The following is a 15,323-nucleotide window of genomic DNA, read 5'->3' on the forward strand; positions in this document are numbered from 1 at the left end:
AGAGCGAGAGAGGAGCGAAGAGCGAGAGAGGAGAGAAGGGCGAGAGAGGAGAGAAGGAGAGAAGAGCGAGCGAGGAGAGAAGAGCGAGCAGAGGAGAGAAGAGCGAGGAGAGGAGAGCGAGCGAGAGAGGAGAGAAGAGCGAGAGAGGAGAGAAGAGCGAGAGAGGAGAGAAGAGCGAGCGAGGAAAGAAGAGCGAGCGAGGAGAGGAGAGCGAGGAGAGGAGAGCGAGGAGAGCGAGAGAGGAGAGCGAGAGAGGAGAGAAGAGCGAGAGAGGAGAGAAGAGCGAGAGAGGAGAGAAGAGCGAGAGAGGAGAGAAGAGCGAGAGAGGAGAGAAGAGCGAGAGAAGAGAGGAGAGCGAGAGGAGAGGAGAGCGAGAGGAGAGGAGAGCGAGAGGAGAGAAGCAAGAGAGGAAAGAAGAGCGAGAGAGGAGAGAAGAGCGAGGAGAGGAGAGAAGAGCAAGAGAGGAGAGGAGAGGAGAGAAGAGTGAGAGAGGAGAGAAGAGCGAGAGAGGAGAGAAGAGTGAGAGAGGAGAGGAGAGAAGAGCGAGAGAGGAGAGGAGAGAAGAGCGAGAGAGGAGAGGAGAGAAGAGCGAGAGAGGAGAGGAGAGAAGAGTGAGAGAGGAGAGAAGAGTGAGCGGAGAGAAGCAAGAGAGGAGAGATATTTAGCAGTAGGTTTTGCAAAACAATGGCTTGTTGTCAGAATATCAGAACACATAACTGCCTCCTAAAAGCTATAACTTGTAAATGATGTGTAAAACTTCTGAAATACAATTTGTTGCACTTCTGATACTGCAAAGGAAGAAAACCAAACAGATTTTTCATACTTAAAGTAAAACTTTTGTCCAAACATTTTAAAAGAAAAACAAACAAAATAAATAAAATGTATCAGATATGCAGCAACGCTTATCTTACCGGGCTACGTCTCTGCGGCCAGCACAAGGGAAGAGAGAAGACACACCTAGTCAAAGAGTGATACATCAGTGATCACTAACACACAAACTACTGTGTCTCTACCATCAATATCACAATGTTAATGTAAAAGTTCACCATCACCTACGCTTTATAATCTCATCCAGAGATGCACAGCACATACTTTTTATAAATGCAGCTGTGGATGTGACTGGAGAAACACCAAAGATAATGGACTGTACAGGATGTGCAAATACTGTAAGAGGCTGTCCACAGAAACTTCTTACAAAATGCTTTATAAAGGTTACAGGGTACATTAGGACCCAATAAATAGCCTCCCAGCGACTCGAGATCCCCATGTGAATCAGCAGATTCAAGTAGTATAAGGCTGTGATCACATGGTGCATTTTTGTGGCATTTTTTCCAAGCAGAATTGGCCGAAAAACGCTAGCTAGGGAATCCTTACACCAGCAAAGTCTATGATAATCCTGAAGTGCTGGGCACATGATCAGTATTTTTCTTTCAGGATTTGCTGTGCATTTAAATCCGTAGTATGTCAATGTTTTGTGTGTTTTTCACCCATTGAATGCACTAGACAAAAACGCATGCAAAAAGGCACCAAAAAAACCACTGCGGATTTTCTCCAACATTTTTCCTGCCAAAAGATGAAGAAATTTCTGCAAGCAATACCTAAAGTGTGCACATGCCCTTAGGTGTAATTTAATGGGTGCAGGTACAACTAAGGCTACGTTCACATTTGCGTTGTGCGCCGCAGCGTCGGCGACGCAACGCACAACGCAAACAAAAACGCAGCAAAACGCATGCACAACGCTGCGTTTTGCGACGCATGCGTCCTTTTTTTGGTTGATTTTGGACGCAGCAAAAATGCAACTTGCTGCGTCCTCTGCGCCCGGACGCGTGCGCCGCAGTGACGCATGCGTCGCAAAACGCAAGTGCAACGCATGTCCATGCGCCCCCATGTTAAATATAGGGGCGCATGACGCATGCGGCGACGCTGCGGCGCAGACCGCAAATGTGAACGTAGAGTAACTTCAGCGCATTGTATATAATTATAATTCTGTCTGACGAGGCTTTAAATCTCCTTTTCAAGACTTTTATTTCCTGTTTCATAAAAGCAGCAGAATAACATTATTGTAAGGATTCAAAGTAAACATTAAGTGCTGGCTCCCTTCTAGCAGATCAAGCAGCAGAAAAGTACATTACTGAGAATATACGTCCCACAATCAGTTCTGCTGATTTACTCACTGTAGGTATTACCTGCTATGCGAATAGTTTGTTTTTCAGATTTAGCACATTATCTAATCCTAAAGTGCATTTCCATTTACCGTAAGTGCATGTGTAAAAAAAAAAAAAAAAAAGTCACCTCAATTTGGTGCAGTGAAAGTATTAGGATGCCGAATTCTAGTATTTTTAAGTCCCATTTATATGGTGAAAATTATGGTGCACATAGATTCTATTCCTTTTTTGTGCCATCTCTCCCCCCCCCCCCCCTCCTTTCCATACCAGTCACGGATTGGCATGGGGGTAGAGGGTATGATATTAGTGTCGCATATTTTTAAGAGGAATTTCTGTTTTAGTGAAACTGCTCTTTAGGAAGAGAGCACACAAGCAAATAGAAATCAGCTATTCTGTGTGAATGGAGAGTAAATAACTAAGAATTAGAAAAGACAAAATAAAATAAAAAATACCGAAATTTACAAAATCCCCAAACCCAAAAATAGTTGATTTTGCTATTAGAAACTGCAAACGGTCAGACGTTTTCCTTGAAGCAGCCACTTTTTGGTCTGGCAAAGCAAATATGTCTGCTAACTTCTGCAAGTCCTCTGTTCTGAGATTTATTCTGTCACTTATGTAACACTAGAAGCAAAACACCAGACTTCTGAAGATACTTTATAATGTAAACTCCATATGAACACCAAGGATAATTCTAGAGTTTGGGGGGGTGAACAAAACCAACACCCCTGCACCATCAATACAAATATATATGCACAGTGGCATGTAAAAGTGTGCGCACCCCTGGTCAAAATTACTGTTACTGTGAACAGTTAAACAAGCTGAAGATGAAATGATCTCTAAAATTAAAGATGACACATTTCCTTAGTATTTTAGGCAAAAAAAATAATAACAATAATAGATATATATATTTCTTTTTTCATCTCTTACACTTTAAAATTTAAAAAGTTTGTGCACCCTGCATGGTTAGTACCACCCCCTTCCTTGGAGAATTCCTCCGGCTCTGTGAGATTCCTGGGTCGTCTTGCATCCTCTGCTATTATGAGGTCTAGCCACAGATTTTCAACAATGTTCAGATCAGGGAACCGTCAGGACCAAAGTAAAACCTTCAGCTTGCGCCTTTTGAGGTCATCTATTGTGGATTTTTACATGTGTTTAGGATCATTATCTAGTTGTAGAAGCCATCCTCTTTTCAACTTCAGCTTTTTTACAGATGGTGTTATGTTTGAATCAAGAAATTGTTGAAATTTCATTGAATCCATTATTTCCTCTACACATGATATGTTCCCCATGATATGCAGGCTACAACACAACCCCAAAAAGCATGATTGATCCACCCCCCGTGCTTAATGGTTGGCGAGTTGTTTTTTTTATAGAAATTCTGTGCCCGTTTTTCTCCATACGTACCTTTGATCATTGTGGCCAAAGAGATCTATTTTACCCTCATCGGTCCACAGGACTTGTTTCTAAATTGCTTGTTTAACTGTTTTTTTTTGCATACTTCTGACATTGAAGTTTATGGTGAGGATGCAGGAGAGATTTTCTTCTGATGACCATTGTATGAAGACCATATTTGTGCAGGAGTTTCTGAACAGTAGAACAATGTACCACAACTCCAGAGTCTGCTAAATCTATCTGAAAGTCTTTTGCAGTCAACTAGGGGTTCTGATTTGCCTCACTAGCAATCCCACAAGCAGCTCTCACTGAAATTTTGCTTTGTCTTTCAGACCTTATCTTGATCTCCACTGTTCCTGTTATCTGCAATTTCTTAATTATATTTTGAATTGAGGAAGGGCAACTTGAAAACGCTTTGCTATCTTATTATAGCCTTCTCCTTCTTCGTGGCCTCCACCATTTTCAGAGTGCTAGGCAGCTGCTTAGAAGAACCCATGACTGCTTTTAGAGATCATTCTTCAACTTGCTTAACTGTTCACAATAACAGTATATCAGGGGTGCCCAAACTTACATGTCACTACATAGAATTTTGCCAATGCATAAATATGTCACATAAAATCCACATCATTGTTTTCTTTTTGTTGGTGCATCAACTCTAATTAAGGTTCTTACTCAGCAACATGTGACATAAGACTGAAATTAAGCCATAGATTAAGGGACCAAAACGGTGGTATGCCTAGGATCCCAAAGAAGAATCCCTGTGCCATGTTCCACCCCAGGACCTGTACTGGGCATATCACAGGGTTCAAGATTTTCCCAGAAAGTTCTTTTAAGTGTTTTCTCACAATTAAGTTACAATTTTTTTAAGAGAGCAAAATCATAAAAATAAAGGGAAAAACAAACATATCGCTTACCGGACTTTTCCTCTACAAAATGAAGCATATTAAAATAAAAAATAAACACAAAAATTAGACATACACCATTAATAGTAAACCTCACCTACAGACAAGACTAAATCAAAATAACATGTATAAAGTTTGGGTTGTGCAGCACTCCTCATTTCTGCTTTGCAAGGAAGTAAGATGCCCTGCAGGTAAAATGCGCCTCTTCTAAATAATAGTACACGTAGGCGATAACTGCTGATTCACCGGCGGCGGAAGCATTTCTCAATGACCAATGTGAAAATGGAAGCCGCTGCATTGTGTGTTAACCAAACAGTCGCCATACACTTAGAACATATTTTTTAACTTTAAAGGTAACGTATCCATGGAAAATGAGATATCATTACCATCCATGTAAAACAAGTCTAAAATTATATAAGTTTTCACACAGGGACTGAAGCTCATATATCAACTCCTCTGAGCAGATTGGGACAGAATTAGAAGCCATTTCCATCTCATCGGAGGATAGGGTCCTCTTATCACTAGATGGCAGAGTCAGCAGAATCATCTTATAATTAAAGGGAAGGGTGGGCAAAGTCTTATCATTATCATTAAAGGGCAGGATCAGCAGGGATCTTATTAGTATTATTATTCCCATTATTAGTAGACAGGTGTTTTTACGATTTATGATATTGTATTACGCAGTGTGTATATATATATATATATATATATATATATATATATATATATATAATTATTATTATTTATTGTTATAGCGCCATTTATTCCATGGCGCTTTACAAGTGAGGAGGGGTATACATAATAAAAACAAGTACAATAATCTTGAACAATACAAGTCATAACTGGTACAGGAGGAGTGAGGACCCTGCCCGCGAGGGCTCACAATCTACAAGGGATGGGAGGGATGGGTGAGACTACAGTAGGTGAGGATAGAGCTGATCGTGCAGCGGTTGGTTGATCGGTGGTTACTGCAGGTTGTATACATACACACACACACACACATACACACAGTACAGACTATATATATATATATATATATATATATATATATATATATATATATATATATATATATATATATATATTATACACAGTACAGACCAAAAGTTTGGACACGCCATCTCATTTAAAGATTTTTCTGTATTTTCATGACTATGAAAATTGTAAATTCACACTGAAGGCATCAAAACTATGAATTAACACATGTGGAATTATATACTTAACAAACAAGTGTGAAACAACTGAAAATATGTCTTATATTCTAGGTTCATCAAAGTAAGACACCTTTTGCTTTGATGACTGCTTTGCACACTCTTGGCATTCTCTTGATGAGCTTCAAGAGGTAGTCACCAGGAATAGTTTTCACTTCACAGGTGTGCCCTTGTCAGGTTTAGTAAGTGGGATTTCTTGCCTTATAAATGGGGTTGGGACCATCAGTTGTGTTGTGCAGAAGTCTGGTGGATACACAGCTGATAGTCCTACTGAATAGACTGTTAGAATTTGTATTATGGCAAGAAAAAAGCAGCTAAGTAAAGAAAAACGAGTGGCCATCATTAGGGTTGAGCGAAACGGGTCGGCAATTTTCAGAAGTCGCCGACTTTTGGCAAAGTCGGGTTTCATGAAACCCGACCCCTGTGTGGGGTCGGCCATGAAGTCGGCGATCTTCTGAATCTGGAATCGGAATTCCGATACCGATTCCCGATATGTTTAAGATATCGGGAATTGGTATCGGAATTCAGATTTAAGTGTAAAATAAAGAATTAAAATAAAAAATATCGCCATACTTACCCTCTGACGGGCCCTGGTACTAACCGGGAACCTTCCTTCCTTAGAATCAGCCTTCCAGGACCTTGCGGTGACGTCGCGGCTTGTGATTGGTCGCGCGGCCCCCATGTGACCGCTCGCGCGACCAATCACAAGCCGCGACGTCACCGTGACGTCACCGAAGGCCCTGGAAGGGCTGATTCTTAGGAAGGAAGGCTCCCGGAAAGAAGCAGGGCGTGTCCGAGGGTGAGTATATACCTAATAGGAATATACTCACCCTCGGCTTCGTTCCGGCAGCCTTCCTTCCTAAGAATCAGCCCTTCCAGGGCCTTCGGTGACGTCACGGTGACGTCGCGGCTTGTGATTGGTCGCGCGAGCGGTCACATGGGGGCCGCGCGACCAATGACAAGCCGCGACGTCACCGCAAGATCTTGGAAGGCTGATTCTAAGGAAGGAAGGTTCCCGGTTAGTACCAGGGCCCGTCAGAGTGTAAATATAGCGATATTTTTTATTTTAATTCTTTATTTTACACTTAAATATGGATCCCAGGGCCTGAAGGAGAGTTTCCGCTCCTTCAGACCCTGGGAACCATTGGAAACCCAATGCACTGCATTGGGTTTCGAGTTTCGGCCGACCCCGACTTTTTTATAGGATCGGCTGATTTCACTTGACCCGACTTTTGAAAAAGTCGGGTTTCGTGAAACCCGACCCGATCCTATAAAAGTAAAGGTCGCTCAACCCTAGCCATCATTACTTTAAGAAATGAAGGTCAGTCAGTCCGAAAAATTGGGAAAACTTTGAAAGTGTCCCCAAGTGCAGTGGCAAAAACCATCAAGCACTACAAAGAAACTGGCTCACATGAGGACCGCCACAGGAAAGGAAGACCAAGAGTCACCTCTGCTTCTGAGGATAAGTTTATCCAAGTCACCAGCCTCAAAAATCGCAGGTTATCAGCAGCTCAGATTAGAGACCAGGTCAATGCCACACAGAGTTCTAGCAGCAGACACATCTCTACAACAACTGTTAAGAGGAAACTTTGTGCAGGATGCCTTCATGGTAAAATAGCTGCTAGGAAACCACTGCTAAGGACAGGTAACAAGCAGAAGAGACTTGTTTGGGCTAAAGAACACAAGGAATGGACATTAGGCCAGTGGAAATCTGTGCTTTGGTCTGATGAGTCCAAATTTGAGATCTTTGGTTCCAACCACTGTGTCTTTGTGCGACGCAGAAAAGGTGAACGGATGGACTCTACATGCCTGGAAGCATGGAGGAGGAGGTGTGATGGTGTGGGGGTGCTTTGCTGGTGACACTGTTGGGGATTTATTCAAAATTGAAGGCATACTGAACCAGCATGGCTACCACAGCATCTTGCAGCGGCATGCTACTCCATTCGGTTTGCGTTTAGTTGGACCATCATTTATTTTTCAACAGGACAATGACCCCAAGCACACCTCCAGGCTGTGTAAGGGCTATTTGACCAAGAAAGAGGGTGATGGGGTGCTACGCCAGATGACCTGGCCTCCACAGTCACCAGACCTGAACCCAATCGAGATGGTTTGGGGTGAGCTGGACCGCAGAGTGAAGGCAAAAGGGCCAACAAGTGCTAAGCATCTCTGGGAACTCCTTCAAGATTGTTGGAAGACCATTTCCGGTGACCACCTCTTGAAGCTCATCAAGAGAATGCCAAGAGTGTGCAAAGCAGTCAACAAAGCAAAAGGTGGCTACTTTGAAGAACCTAGAATATAAGACATATTTTCAGTTGTTTCACACTTTTTCGTTAAGTATATAATTCCACATGTGTTAATTCATAGTTTTAATGCAGTTAGTGTGAATTTACAATTTTCATAGTCATGAAAATACAGAAAAATCTTTAAATGAGAAGGTGTGTCCAAACTTTTGCTCTGTACTGTGTATATATAGAGTGGTACTTGCTTGACTTAACTACGTAATACAATATCATAAAAACACCTGTCTACATACACATACATATGTGGCTTAATTTGAGGCTCCCCTGCCAGTCCGTGGTCTCTGAGTGTAGCAATGGAATGAAACAAAGGGAGAACCTACAGATTAGATATTAGAAAAAAACATTTTTTGAAGGTGAGGGTGATCAATGAGTGAAACAGGCGGCCATGAGAGGTGGCGAGATCTCATTCAATGGAGGTCTTCAAACAGAGGCTGGATAGACATCTGTCACAGATTGTTTAGTGAAGGCTACTTTCACACTAGCGTCGTGCACTGCACGTCGCTATGCGTCGTTTTGTAGAAAAAAACGCATCCTGCAAAAGTGCTTACAGGATGCGTTTTTTCTCCATAGACTTGCATTAGCGACGCAGTGCTACACGTCGCAACCGTCGTGCGACGGTTGCGTCGGTCTGTCGCCACCAAAAAACGTTGCTTGTAAAGTTTTTTGGTGCGTTGATACCATCTTTTCCGACCGCGCATGCGCGGCCGGAACTCCTCCCCCGCCTCCCCGCACCTCACAATGGGGCAGCGGATGCGTTGAAAAACAGCATCCGCTGCCCCCGTTGTGCGGCGCATTCACTGCTAGCGTCGGTACGTCGCAACGACGCAATTCGTCGTACGACGCTAGTGTGAAAGTAGCCGAAGCCTGCATTGAGCAGGGGGTTGGACACAATGACCCTGGAGGTCCCTTCCAACTCTAACATTCTATGATTCTATGAGAGACTGTACTCCATCTTTTACGGGTGACTGTATAAGCCCTCCTTTCATTACAGCTTCCGCATACACCCTGCCTCGCTCTGACCACTGCTAGATTCACTGCTGGAGGTAGCAGAGTATAGGTGATCATGGGAAATCTACTTTAAAGGAGGATCTTTCACAACTTTTTGCTTTTTAAACTGCTTGATGACGAAGTAATTCTACTATTTTTCTTTTTTTTTTTTAATTTCTACTTTGCATTGCTTCTAAAGTTTAGGGCGCCTAATGTGCTAATTCACCCTTCAACCAAGGGAAAGTCATTCTTCTCTTAGAACTTTTACTTTTTCTCAGTGGTGTAGGACATTGTCCAATTGTAATCTTTAGAAGCCAATATCGCAGCAACTTAGAGAATAAAAAACAAATGAAATGTACCGCATTTTTTTTCAGCCCCTTTATCATGAGATAACCAGTTTAACAAGAAAAAATGGTGAAAAGTCTTCCTTAAAGGGGTATTTTTAACTAGGACATATATGGCAGGGAATTATATACTGTAAATGTCCAATGGAATAGATACCGCAAACTATCTTTCCGATCAATGCCCTTTCGCTGTCAGTTGGTCGATGGTCACAGCCACCTCAATTCATTTGTATGTGAATACTGAAAAATGCCAAGCACGCTAGTGCTGCAATTTTTGCAAATTTCCATACAAGTGAATGTAGAAAGCCACGTGTGCATGACCCACTTCTCCATTCTTGGAGGACCAAAGAAGGGCGTCAAAGTAGTGGGACTCTTCATCTATAGTAAAGCTAAGTGCACACGTTGCGGATTTGGCACTGCGGCTTCGCAGCAGTTTTCCATGCGGTGTACAGTACCCTGAAAAACTATGGAAAAAACAAATCCGCTGTGCACATGCTGGGGATAATACTGCGCAGAAACGCAGCGGATTATTTTCTCACAGCATGTCAATTCTTTGCACAGAATCCGCAGCGTTTTACAACTATTCCTTTATAGCAATCCGCAGGTGTAAAAACGCAGGCGAAATTCGCACAAAATCCAGGGGGAATCTGTAGGTAAAACGCAGGTCATTTTACCTGTGGATTCAGCAGAATCTGCGTGGAAAAATCCGCAAAGAATCCGCAACGTGTGCACATACCCTAAATGTATGGCAAATCCAGTGGGGTCCCCTTAAATTTAGGAGTATTTTTTTTTCTAGCAGAAAATGTGACTTCACATCTTCTATAACGCAGAACATTCATGCATTTGAAAAACAGAATAATCTACAAAGTCACCGAGTTCAGTCGTGTCCATTCAGTCTTGTTGAGAAGAGATAAGATGTTCTTGAGGACAAGAAAATCCTGTAATCCTGTTGAACAGCTTCCTCTGTAATAAGACAACACGAGCTTCCGCTTACAACAAACGGCTCCCATACAAGGCCTTGATGTAGAATAGTAAGTTACAGCAGTGCTGACCGCCTGGGACCAAATGTTAAGGAACCTGTCAGTATATTTTTCCATATGGAGGGTGTGGGTGCTTGTTCCGCAAGAAAAAAAAATGTTCCCACAAGAGATGTACTTCAGTCAGAGATTGGAGTACATATATGTCGTAACTTATGCCACATTTGTGGTGTGAATTATGATGAATTTGTCAGCCGTGATTGGCCGTGGTCCTTACTCGATGAACGACAATCACCTTTCAAAAAAGTTGTTGGAGCTGGTGTAATGATGCAAAAATTTGGTAACATTTTGAACAGTTTTACACCAGATTTGTGGCAAAAACTGTTCAATGAATTGGGGCCTATATGAGTATGGAGCTACAGTATGACCCATAGATATCCCCGGTAACCAACCGTATATACCGGTAGCTTTTTCTAACTGGTAAATTCATATAAATATTTGTTGTACATGCAGCAATTCTTTCAAGATGAGGCAACCTATCATTCTAACAATGGAAGGCATACTGTACCATTTTGCACTTAATGTATGGAAGGTAAATGTTGCAACAATGAAGAATACCGCTTTTATCTGCAATATCTACATTATTACACAGTAGTGTCTTGGAAATTATCTGCTGCTTTTCAGTTGCTGCAAAGCTCTGTACATTTCCTATAAACAGTTCTGAAGGAAGGTTCATGCAGTTGAAAGATGATAGATAGTAGAAAGGAGGATTTAAAGGTTATCCACCTCTGGGTACATATATATTTTTTTTACTTAAACACATGTATTTGGGACCACAATTAATTTTTATAAACGGGTTTCATTACAAATTTTGCATCATGTGACGTTTACAGGCTCCTTGTTGCCCTGCACATGTAATTATGATGTTGTCTATAGCCTTAAATCAGCTGAGAGGAACTCAGGAAAAGAGATAAAAGAGTTAGAAACGCAACTATTGGGCTGTTAGAATAAGCTCACTGACAGATTTTCAGTTAACCCATTCGACATCCAGAAATAAACAGTGCAACACAGAAGCTATAGAAGGCAAATGGAGCAAAATGTTTAATGAAACCCAATTACAAAAAATTATTTTAGCCTAACATACATGCATATATTCAATAAGTGCAGTAAAAATGGCCTTCATTTTAGGCTATACTGCATCTATATAAAAAAAAACACTTTGCACACTCTGGGTGGCTGGCGGTATTGCACTTTTGCTTTTTTTCTTGCAGATGAGACATATGTTCCTATAGACTTCAAAGGAGATTAATAAAGTTAAAACCAGGGCTCTGGAGTCTGTGTCGGTATAAAATGGAAAGACTCCTAAAATATGTAATAAATTGGGTGCAGTAGTACAATGCAGGATGGGCTAAATATTTTTTCATAATTTGAGAAAGTTATGAAATGTCCTATAAATGTCTGTTCTGTTCCTGATCGGAGGATCTCTGTTTTTAGTTGAGATGAATCTGTGCTGCACTTTATGTCCATGCTCAGTAGTGAAGCGTGTATGGGGGGGTCCGAGTCGGAGGTTTGGCTTACCGACTCCACAGCCCTGGTTAAAATCATATGCACACATCAATATCTTCTGGCTATACACATCTTCTTATCATCCAAATGACCCTTGTACTAAATGTCAGATTTGACGTAACCGTAGCAACAGCATTTGTCAAGGCAGTTGCCATAGAAACTTGTAGCTCATAACAAATGGGGGCACACCGCAGACGTATATTCACTTGCCACGTAACTGACCACAAGCTGCACAAATGAGTCTTATTAATGGTGGCCTCACAACACTGGGGTCTTAATAGGTCCCCGTCACCGACAGACATAACACACTGCAATACAGAAGTAGTTCAGTGTATTACAGAAATTATGAAACAACAGCAGTAAAAAAACAAAAACTTTTTACAAAAAGAATTTTGTAAAAAGAAAATAAAAAAAAAATCACAATTTTGTTTAAAAAATAAATCAAGGTACAAGGGTGGAATTACTGTTTTTATGCTGATCCTTCCTGCCGTAAAAGCGATAAAAAAGTTGTATGTAAAAACTGTGACAGAAAATACTAAAATAGCCAGACGGAAAAAAAAAAACAATATCAGGATGACATCTCTGTAAAAGTAGCAACCTAGTTCCAGATGGTAAATTGCATAAAACAAAAGAAGAAAACACGGGAAAAGGCAGAACTGCTGTTTTTGCATCAATTCTTAATAATAAGTTTCATTTCTATAGCGCCAACATATTCCGCAGCAATTTCCAAACTTCAAGACCTCCGTTTGCTGCAGCTCAATTGGAACCACCGATGTTTACTTTTAGTGGATAAAAATCAGTCCTGTTTATGTGATGGATGTTCGATGCATTAAAGGGGGTGATCCAGCTACAATAAGTTATCAACTCCCAACAGGGAAGGTGATAATTTCTTAGACCCTTGTGTCTCTGACCACCAAGACCACCACCACTAGCCAGCAGGGGGCACTTTTGTTCACTGTTGGAATAGAGCAACAATAACGACTACCACTCCATTCATTCCCTACTGGACTCCCGTAGTTTCATTTATAGGATCGGTGGCGGTCCTAGATATCATAAAATGATGGCATATCATAGTTGTAGAGAATTTCCAGGCTAAAGTATTTGATGCAAGGTCGAACACATACCGGCGTGGTGCAGACCAAGGACACCCTTTTAAAATATAGAACATAGCATGACTGTATGGACAACCTCTTTAAAGTCAGCGAGAAACCGCTCAGAGTCCCGTCCTTGAAGTCCAACCAGGAGGCCCAAGTGCGAGTAGTACTAATATTTTATAGGGTTATTCCCATCTCTGCCTTTTATAGCTATGATGCGAATGACTATATCTGGGCTTCAACCACTCCGAGAACGGCTGAACTACGATGTTTTTATAAGTCCTATTGAAATTAATGTAAAAACTGCCGAACACCGAAGCTCTGGTGTTTCCTCAGCTCCACCACGAGTGGTCAGAGCCAGGACAGGATTATTCTCATCACAGCCATGAAAGACTAAGACAGGAATAACCCTTTAAACTATTCATATGATGTCAGGTTTAACCAGCAGAGAGAATTTATATCATTATTAATGTATGGTCATTCTGTTCAGTTCAGACACTCACCACAGGCGATGGGGAAAGTGCAATGTTTCCTATAGAAGCTTTCAGCTCGTCCACGGTTGCGGCGCTCTTCAGACTATCCTTGGCCTGTAGTGGTTTTATCCTGATATTGAACTTCTTCCGAGACTCCTGTTCTTCCTCAGACTCACTTGATGAATAGAAGTGTTTTCCTTTGGTAGGTGAATCACAGTTAAGGGTCACACATGTTGGGGAAAGACAACAATAAAGTCACCAAAATATACCTTCTGGGCTTTAATGAGGCATTTAATTTTCTTTTCCTCTACATTTTCGTATCCAGAACATTGCAGTAAACAAAAATTGCAACTGATTAAATGCAGCCTTGCACTCTTCCAGCGACAGATCGTCATGGCTGATGCTGACTGGGTATGGCAGTCCCCCACTTTGTAACTCCCATAAAAAAAAGTACTCAGTGGATTGGGGTGGGGAAGAGTAGTGCTAGTAGGCAAGTATATGCTATTGCTGGACCTATTTTTAATTTACGGTAATTATTTGTAGCGGCCAGCCCCTTTAAATGGTCAGAATCGGATCACCAATCCCAGTCGTTAGAATGGGAGTGAATTTGTTATTAGACAACTTGGGCGACACAGGATACCCTTACAGGACATCTGGAAGGCTGTGTGCACACATTGCTGATTTTTTGCGCTTTTTCCGCATTTTTTCGCGATAACAACGCTATAAAACCACAAAAAAACAGCATACAATATGCATCCCATCATTTAGAATGAATTCCGGCAAAAAAAAGGCATTGCGGTAAAAAACGCAACATGTTCATTAATTTTATGGTTTTTTTTGCGGATTTCCCACTATAAAATGCATTGGGAAATGTCCGGGGAAAAACGCATGCAGATTTCTAGCAGAAAATTTCAGGTTTTTCTCAGGAATTTTCTGCAAGAAATCCTGAACGTGTGCACATAGCCTAATTGTCACATAATAACATGGTGACATAGAATAATGTCCTTCAACTGCCAGGCATATTGGCAGTCGTTAAAGGTGAGATGCATTAGATAAAAAAAGGAAAGAAACTGACTAAGGCTTCTTTCACATTTCGTCACAAACAGTCGGCCCGACGTACCGACGGACGTTGTGCACAATTGTGCACAACGTGGGCAGCGGATGCAGTCTTACGACTCATCCGCTGCCCATTGTGAGTTCCGGGGAGGAGAGGGCGGAGTTCCGGCCGCGCATGCGCGGTCGGAACTGGCGGATTCGACGGACGAAAAAACATTACATTGAACGTTTTTTCGTCTCGATGGACCGCAAAAACACGACGCATCCGTCACACGACGGAAGCGACGTGTATCCATCCGTCGCAATCCGTCGTTAGTTCAAGTCAGTGGCAAAAAAACGGATCCTGCGTGCACATTTGCAGGATCCGTTTTTTTGCCATAACCACGGATTGCGACGGCCCCCAGAAGACGGAAATGTGAAAGAAGCCTAAGGCATTATTCACATGTCCAGTAGTGATCAGTCAGAACGGATCCAGCAGCAATCTGTTATCAAAAAAGTTGTGCAGACACAACTTTTTAGTCCTTTTTGAAATAACTGATCTCTGCTGGATCCGTTTTTATTGTGTCAGCACAATTTTTTTTGCCAACCGATTCCTGCTGGATCCATTCTAACTGATTCCTATTGGACATGTGAACATAACATAAAAGTTATTGGAAACAGTCAACAAGTTTGTTATCAGACACATTTTTAGCAGAGATAATCAAATAAGTGTTAACCTCTCAGAAAGGAAATCCACTGCAGAAACTGGCCCAGCAAGGAAAACAGAGAATTGAGGGCAGCATGGTGGCTCAGTGGTTAGCACAGTAGCCTCGTAGCGCTGGGGTCTTTGGTTCGAAACCCACCAATGACAACATGT

At 41.8% G+C, this 15,323-nt stretch overlaps 1 protein-coding gene across 12 annotated transcripts in view; it reads right to left on the bottom strand.

Moving 5' to 3' along the window:
* The window catches only part of SGIP1 (SH3GL interacting endocytic adaptor 1), a 92,891-nt gene that overhangs the window by 50,850 nt on the left and 26,718 nt on the right, over nt 1-15,323 (bottom strand). For 8 of the 12 annotated variants that reach the window (XM_077277472.1, XM_077277471.1, XM_077277469.1 and 5 more), the window contains exons 6-7: nt 13,442-13,617; nt 912-923 (exon numbers count right to left, since the gene is read on the bottom strand). In XM_077277472.1, coding sequence (XP_077133587.1) covers nt 912-923; nt 13,442-13,617 — 188 coding nt within the window. The remainder of the gene's footprint in view (nt 1-911; nt 924-13,441; nt 13,618-15,323) is intronic. The other 4 variants (XM_077277475.1, XM_077277473.1, XM_077277474.1 and 1 more) reach the window with 1 other exon arrangement.

The sequence above is a fragment of the Ranitomeya variabilis genome, chromosome 8 (assembly GCF_051348905.1).
Source record: "Ranitomeya variabilis isolate aRanVar5 chromosome 8, aRanVar5.hap1, whole genome shotgun sequence".
Classification (NCBI taxonomy): domain Eukaryota; kingdom Metazoa; phylum Chordata; class Amphibia; order Anura; family Dendrobatidae; genus Ranitomeya; species Ranitomeya variabilis.